General features: G+C 32.2%; 1 protein-coding gene across 1 annotated transcript; it reads right to left on the bottom strand.

Moving 5' to 3' along the window:
• Window positions 1-1219: 1219 nt before the first annotated feature.
• LOC120335873 (uncharacterized) lies at window positions 1220-7367 on the bottom strand. Its single transcript, XM_039403493.2, has 10 exons — window positions 7209-7367; window positions 6951-7073; window positions 5821-5943; window positions 4838-4948; window positions 4647-4769; window positions 3739-3861; window positions 3429-3557; window positions 2532-2687; window positions 2071-2294; window positions 1220-1613 (listed from the first exon to the last, which is right to left on the bottom strand). Exons 1-10 carry the CDS (start codon window positions 7339-7341, stop codon window positions 1416-1418), a joined length of 1443 nt encoding a protein of 480 aa, XP_039259427.2. The 5' UTR covers window positions 7342-7367; the 3' UTR covers window positions 1220-1415.
• Window positions 7368-9009: the final 1642 nt, after the last annotated feature.

Below are 9009 nucleotides of genomic sequence, written 5' to 3'. Positions count from 1 at the left end.
AAGGATGTTATATGTAATAACAAATAAGTGGATTAGAAATAAATTATATAAGGATTGTACAATCTTCCGATTTTTGGAAACGTAATGGACCTATGGATCGTTTTGTTATTCTGTTGTTGTTGTTCTTTGACACAGAATTTTATCGTTATGAAAGGGTCGCTTTTCCCTTTCATTATTGGACAAATTGCTTTGAAATTTTCAATGGTTAAAGATTGTATTTTTCGCTAGAAGGCTTTTACTTTTATTTATTTCAAATATGTATGTGAGCTCTATGGGATTCGTTTTTTGTGTACAATGACGTCACCAAAATTTGCCACCTTGTGGCGGTTCCGCGAACGGAAATCAGCCGATCCGGTGTCAGCGAACATCGGTGGATCAACGGTACCCTGTGTAGTCGAGTTGTCTTCCGTTGTCTGGCGTCCCGTGTCCCGGCTGGGCTACGGCTGTTCCCTATTTTACTGACAACCGAGGCATTCTATAATAGAAGGCCATGTGAGCGTGTCGGCTACGTTAAAACTGGAAACTGATGTAATCCATGCAAATATTTTTTTCTAAATGAAAGTAATTACATTTGTATGTGTCATTCAAATAATAGTGAATTGAAACTTGCGGATAATACATGTTTCGTCAACCATGACTTCCTGATGACATCACATTCAATTAAGTTAAAAAGTTGCAAATTGGATGATAACATTGTACCTAAAGCAGTCACCTTAATTTGAGAGGATCTTTCAACTTGTTATACCGATTGAAAAGACACAGGTAGTTTTAAAACGATTCTGTAGCTTTAAGTCGGTAAAGTAAGAAGATTAAAAATGAAGATAGGATCAGATTGATTAGTTTGTATTTATGCCTCAAAGATTCAACATTTCACAAGTTTCTTTGATTATGATAAAATTATTTAAAGACCTGCAGTCTGTGAAAATAACGCTGCATGATCATGACTCTAGGACACGCAGCGCGCACTGTTGCTTTTGATGTATTTCGTGTTTCACGAGCTTCTGTTACATCAATCTTCAAATTCTAGACATTAGGGTGTCCCGGAATTGTTTAACACTAAGTTGGCAACCCAAACCGCATATCATTTTGGGGAGTTGATGATAAAATATTTTTGCCTTCCGTGTCCACATATTTGAGCATAGCCCACTTGTTTTTTATCTAATTGTTTTGCTATAAAATTTATAATTTGTGGACTCTGTTGCAGAATATTACTAACAAGTTGTTAAATCTGTTCCGATTTATTTCAATTTTTTATAAGTAGCTGCGTTTCATCAATAAAATTTCTGTCAAGCATTGATTGAAAACAATAAAGTGTACATAACGTTTAAGTTAATAGAATATAAAATACAATGGTATGTGATGTGGTGCACCACGGATAGAGGTGTCGAAGAATCTGTTTTATACAACTCAAACTGTCAAATTTCACACAAAACGCCATCCCGAATACTGTGTGGGGAACTATTGACCATTCCTTCGTATTTGTCATCTGGATCTTTCTTTGCAATAACGTAGATTCCCGTCCAAGAAAAAAAAGATTCTCCGAGAGACGGGGATCCTAACTCCCATTCCAGAAATGTCGCCAATGTTCCGTTTGTGTATCTAACTTCTCCATTCTGAAAAATGAATTATAATTTAAAAAAAATCGTATCGTATTTTGAATCGTGCTGCTCCAGATTTGCCCTATTAACGATTGTCTTACCCATCTTTAATAGAAATTAATAATGAAATATTTTTTTGTATGATTTTATAGAATCTTTGATATTTCTATATTTCAAATTGATAATTTAGGCCGGCAGACATCAAATGAAAAAAAAGTAGTAATTTGAAAACCAAATTACGTACTTCTTTCACTATCACCATAAACATTGTACTTTTTACAAAATGTTGAAATTTATGACAGGCATCTAGTCTAACTAACTTGATGTCTAACTCTGCCAAATGTGTGCCACAAAATGCAGCGATGTTGCCTTCATGACTGGAATAATATTGGAATGGAATGACATGAAATCTGTTTGGCTCGAAATGAAATTGACGAAGTGAGTCATAAAATAACTGGCAGGCTAACTTTACCTCAATGTTGATCGTCATTCCAAGCCATACATCAATATACATTCTTGTTTCAGATATGAGACTTCGAAGATAAATTTTCAGCAGCTCCAGATGTTCACTACTGTATACGTTAGCTATCTCTCCCCCTTGTGCATAACATTCTTCTGTACCTTTAGCATATGGTATGGCCAATTCCGTTTCAATGACCCAATAACATTTTCCCTGATAAAACAGCTTACAAAGACCTGCACAATATAGAAGTGCAATTTAAAAAAAATTATCCATAAAAATCTAAGGCAAAAGTTCCTGAAAACGACAAATACTTATGTAATGTAGTATGGAGTAGAAATTAAAACATTCATTTAACTATTGCACTTATGTTGTTTCTTTTTCAGGGAGAGAAAGTAATTAACAATTGCTACAATATCTATTTAATCACATAATAGTCTTTCAATTCATTATTTTCCATTAGTAATTTTTACCTCTTCGAGTTATGCTAACGTTATGTGTTTTGTATTCCTCTTCGTCAAGATATATGACATCGTCATCGCTATCGCCGCCTTTTTTAATCCAATCTTTCGACGCTTCTTTGAATTTAGCATCGATCATCATCTCAACTGTATTCAATGTTATGTTTTCTAGAATATATTTTAATCATAATGTTCATTATACATAATAATCCTGCTATTTCTTAACTGGTACTTTAAGAAAGGCATTATAAATGCAACTTCTCATACCTTAGACTAGTGGTACCCAACCTTTTTTCAAGCGACGCAAATTTTGTGTGGCTTCACTTACAGCAAAATACATGCATCCAAGTGTTTACGCTTCGCACATATACAATTACTATTTGGCAACACTTCAATACCGAATATAAAATAAACATTAAAATCAACTAGAAAAGAAAAACCAGTAATTTTAGGTTTTTGCAAAAAAACAAGCGACTCAAAAAGATCTCAACCCGACCCATTTTTTTTTGTCGTGACCCATATAGGTTGGGAAGCACTGCCACAGACCAGTGGTTTTCAACCTTTTTGGTTGAGCAGTACCCCAATGAAACATTCCACAAGTCAAAGGAATTCCTGTGCAATATGTTAATTTTTGTTTATTGTCTGAATTATATAAACCACAAATATATCATATATATCAATCCTAATACCGGCAAAACAAAATAATCTTTACAGCGTTGTAATAATAAGTGAAAAATAAACTGACAAATCTAATATGTATTTGGTTATATTTTAACACTATACACACATATATAATAAAATAAACTTACTTATTTGAATGGAAACTTGCGAAACCTTTGGACCAGAGATGCAAAATCCCGATTGAAAACCACTACACTAAACTATTGACTAAGTTCGTAATTTAACCACCTGTTTGCATGTTGCTAAGACGTGTTTTTATATCTTGTCCAAGTTTTTCAATGGATAAATGACACCGATCAGACATTGATGTTAATTTCTCATCCATTTTTTGAATCTTGGTGTTCATCAGTTCAATTGCTATATCAAATATGAGTATATTGGTTAGTAATTAGTTAGTACTAATAAAGTATTTAAATGAATGATGAATTATTGATACTCCAAAAAGGCAAAGAAAATGAAGCATTCCATCTTAGCTTTATCACATTCACATTGTAAAAAAACACCAAAATTTTGAAATTTTTGTCGAGAATATTTTTACCTTCATCATTTTCTCGTTTTGATTTTAATACTGCCATGTCTACAGCATTTTTGGTTGTGTCATTTGCTTCTTTTATCTTATTTTCTATTTCCACTGAAATATGTTGTTTTAATTTTTCCATGGCTGAAAAATATCCAATAACAATGAAGGTCGCATTAAATAAATAGCATTTTAAACGTAATACGTTTTTTATTAGAATTATTGCATAATGTCACCTATATGCATGTTCGTAAGCATATACTGTTCAAGTCATACTTTCTACATATTTTCATTTGAGTCGGAAATGCCTGTTCCGTCTTCTGATAAAATATATATGTAATATTTGTCAACGATTATACGAACAAGTCTCCTATACTTTAAAACACATTATGAGTTTTATTGAACACGAAGTGAACCAGTGGAGCGTTTTGTTATTACTTATCGATTTTAATCAAGGTGTCACTATGGAGTAAGAGCGCTGTTTTGGGGGATCCCCTAACTTTCGATCGATGAGTCTTCGGTCTCTGACCGATAATCTCGTTATTATGATGTTGTTGTTACATTCTTTTCTTGTTGTTGTCGTGAAAAAAGTCGCCTACTACACCAATTGCTTTTAAAATATTCAGTAGATGAAGATTGTTGTTCCGAGTCGCTAGAAGATTATTACTTTTATATATTTTAGAAAAGATATGTGGGCTCTATGGCAATTGGTATTTGTGCGTGATAACGTCATCAAAGTTGAGAATTGCCCACCTTGGGGCGCTTCCGCGTCCATTGCGATTTGGTAGTTAGTTCAATGCGGATGACTATGGTACCGTGCCGGTACTGTGAGGGATTACATACTTTACTGCTTTGTTTTGGTGTGACAATTCAATGACAGTAAATAAAAATTAAAGAAATATTCAAAAAAAATGATAAATAGCTTTTACCGCGATCAATCTTGGAAGATAAATCATTTTTTGTTTCAGTTAGTGCATCATTCCACAATTTTGTGACTTCTGCAAACTTTTTGTTTACCATAGTGTTTGTATCGAGCTTCAAGCTTTCGATTTCTATAAAATTAAATATAATAAAATTGATCTTATAAGTACAATTCTTTATTAAAATTCATGTTTTGTACCTTTTTTGTTTGCTTCATCCATCTCACGCCTTGCTTTGCGAACAGAAACTTTCATTTCCTTAACCGTACTTTGAACTTCCTCGTCTATCTTGTTGTTAACGTCTTTAAGTTCTGAAAACATAGTTTTTAAGGAATATTGTAGTTTGACTGCTTTAGATTGCATTTTAAAAGGTACTTTCCATAATTCTTTAATACGTTAATGTTAATTGCAAAAGAAATGAAAAGGAAAAAGAAGAGGCTTCATCCAAATCCATCTTCAAGCACGTTAGGATTTTGTACAGTTTGTTTATGACGAATTGCTAGTTATAATTCCATGTTTTTTATTTTATTTTGGGCGTTTGCGTATATTTGAATGTTTGTTTAACCAAACGATTTTAATTTAATAATGATTGACAATTTAATAAAGTATCAACAATTCTGAATAGATACCACTTTTGGGTAGATCGCCTTATGATGCTGTATTATTTCATTCTATCGTCTAATACATAGTTTTACAAAAACGTTAAACCGGTTTATGATGATAAACATATGTGAAAAATAAATTCTGTATTAATAATAAAAAACGACTTTATATTTTTTTTTATATAAAATTTGGCCACAGTAGCAATAGTTTTCCCAGAACAATATAAAAGTAGAGAAATATGTGTAGCAAAGAATTGATATAAAAATGAAATCTATGTATATATCGTAACTATGGAGTATAAAAAAATAGTCACAAACACAACATTTTTAATCGAACAAAATCTTCCAGTTTGAGTTTTCATATGTTGTTTCCTCCGGTTATACGAGTATTGGTATGCTTATATCACTTTATTCAAGTTTGGTGAACCGCTCAAAGTTTTCATGAGGTCACTATACCAGCAGGAGATATACACGAACATTTAGTTTTTGCAGTATATTAGAAAAATGATGGTTAACATAAATTTGAAATATTTTTAAAAACCCTGTTCTGAAACAATTCTTTCGTCTCTTAAACATTGCACCTTTTATCGTTGTTTCTTCCATTGATTTTTTCATAACATTGAAAGAGGCATTCATTCTTGAAGTTATTCTAACTAACTTTTGTTTGAAGGTAGCATCCATTTCCTGTCGTAATTGGCGTAAACCTGAAGTGTTCAAAAGAATTATAGTAGCAATACCAAGAGCGATGAAACATCATTCAGCGTATAAAATGTTACGAAATTCATCGTCTGAAGCTAAGATGTTGATTATTTTCTCAACATTTTTGTTTCATGATGAAACATAGAATAATCGGTCTTATTGTTTACAGTTATTCATGTTTTTTAAGAAGATAATTTACATGTAAAAGCCTACAGAAAATATATTAAATTTCTCAATGATGTGATACTGATAACCACAGTGGATTAATGTGGATTGTTTAGCAACTCCTGCAACTATTAAACCAAGCAAATATAATATGTTGTTTAGTCTGTTGTCCTCGGGCTATCTACAGAACATGTTAATAATTTGAAATCGGCGCATGTTAGTTGTGTTTATATGACATATAAGAGTGAAACTAAACACGTGTGTGATCTATGTTTTATGCGTATCCAAACTACGACAAAGACTGACTGAAGATCTGACTGAACAAATTGAATCAATAAAAGCAAATATGAAGTTTGTGTTTAAAATGTGTTTGACGGCTCATTTTATTGACCTAAAACATAATTTTTATTTTAATGAAAGCCTTCGATTCTGTTCTTAACAAAATGTTGCCCGATTCTGGCATCTGATAACAATTGCAAATGAGTACATAAATAATAAAAAAATGTAACTAAAAATTCCATAAAATGTCAAATGATTTTCAGTAGTATGTGTACCAGGTTAGGGTCAGGCCATAATTTAATTCCAATTTTCCTTATTTTAGTTCTTGTACAAGTTCGGAGACTAGCCAAGTCACTCCCGTAGTATTTGTACCTGAAATTATTGCCTAACCGTAACATTATACACACACTACGTTCCGTTGTTCGCCATCTTGGTTCACATACTAAGGGAATACCGAAAAATGATATACTTTATAAAAGGAAGATAATTGACACCTCAATACGTATGGTGTATTTATTTGCAGACATCACTAACGTTGCTATTACGAAGTATGATGAGCAATACAAACCTTTAATATTGTCTTCTTTCGTTTCCTTTTTTAGGTTTTCAATATCTTTTACCCACGACTGGTTTGTTTCCTTTAGTTTTTCTTCCACTATGTCCCCGAGCTTTTCCTGAAGTGTTGACATTGCTGTAAAGCAAGTATATTCGGTTATTGGGACTGAATTAAAATAGTAGGGGGCGTCGTAGGGCGGGATACTAAATACAGATTACAACGCTTTCTGTCACATTTTTAAATAGGTAATTGTTATCACTGCATACTCACCATTTCGTGTGCAAACGTCAAATACTTCACACCCGGCATGAGTCCGACAGGTAAATTGCAAATCGTCCAAATGGGAATCGCAGCCCAATATCAATATTGAAAGCAAAATCGTCGTAAAACAATATAAATACATTTTATTGAACAATCAAATAATAATAATTAACTAGAATTGGAACAAACGAGATACAATTATTTTAATTCTGAATTGTCATTCAGCTTTGGTGAATTATATAAAAAGCCTCTGTACTCCTTTTCTCATCACAAATTATCTAAGAGGGATGATAGTTTCACGTAAAAAGTTGCAAGCTATCACAAGCACGTACTGCTTCAGTTTGTGCAAAGTTTTCGATTTTTCGTGGGATTAACTGACGCTTTTCTGCATTTGTAGATAATCCGTGTTATTGTCAGACTACAATACACATCCGCTCTTTCATAAAACCTTTTACAAGTATATCAAACTAAAATTTCTGTTGAACCATATAAAGACTATTGAAAAACACACATCCCACCAACCAACAACGTTGGTTTTCTTTCTCTTCTTTATTTGTTGCCAAATTGAGTCATGAACTATCTTGTTTATCTTGCACACGAATAAAAGATAATCATAAACAATCAACTACGTCGTTGATGTTGTCTGACAAAAAATCTACCACGCGCGCGAAATTCAATGTTTACAGAAATGTACCTCAGATTACTACTACAATGTCAGGTTGTAAAATTTATATCTAGGTACTCTAATGAACGTTCGATAAATTCAAGAATTTTACCATATATTAAAACAAATCATTTTAAAACACATACTTCTAGTGTCAAACAAGCTTTCTATACTCTAATCTTCAATACATAACATACCATGTCAAATTCATTCACACAATCATTGAAGTTGAATCATTGTTGCCACGATATGATGAATAATGATTTTATAGCAAGAATATTCAAATCTTAATTTTCTCTAAAATTTGTAGTATAGAAACGTTGAAACAAAATTATCGAGATCAAATATGATAAGGTTTCGCCTAAAACGCCTTTTATCGTTATGTTTTGAAGTGGTAGATTCGTGCTGATCACTTCATATTCAAATTGAAATACTTATATTAACTTCGCAAAACAGCACGCAAAGATTATTATATTTTGCGATTGAGCAACTTTTTTTAGTCAATGTATTCGTTTGCATTTAGTAGATAAATGTTGATAATTAGTTTTTTTTTTTGGATACTGTGGAAAAATATTTCATTTTTATATAACATAATTAATTCCAATTTTAAATATACGTCTTTGAACGTAATTTTTATGTGGTTTGATTTTTATTTTTCGAATTATTGAAAAGTGTTATCGGGAACATCTTTACCGCATTTTTAGAGATACAAAGGTATTGGCGTGTTTTAAATTTAACGGTCACTGATAAACTATATTTACGGTCACACACTTGACAAAAAATACACAGACCATGAAATTCTCACAGCTGGGCGAACTGGTGGGAATTGCACAAATCTTTGAAATTACACCTTGACGTATTTCAGGCCCTCTTTTTTTTTCGCGATTACTTTCTCATTTTTAATATTTATGTATGCCATTATTCACAAAAAACGTTAGCGGCTAGTCTGTTGTCACGGAAATACTTAAAAAAGGAAAAGCTCATATTTGTTGATTAACTTTCCCTACAAATATATTAATATTCTGTTTAGTCTTATAAGAGCAGTTTCATTGTTTTGTAATATTCATTTTATTCAAAAATGACTTTTTGATGTTTTCAGCGTTTTTGTGATTCACACGTTTAGTTTATTTAAGTCTTTGTTTGTCG

Source organism: Styela clava, chromosome 2 (genome assembly GCF_964204865.1).
Source record: "Styela clava chromosome 2, kaStyClav1.hap1.2, whole genome shotgun sequence".
Lineage (NCBI taxonomy): Eukaryota > Metazoa > Chordata > Ascidiacea > Stolidobranchia > Styelidae > Styela > Styela clava.
The sequence above is the reverse complement of the archived record's forward strand: the minus strand, read 5'-3'. Positions and strand labels throughout refer to the sequence as shown.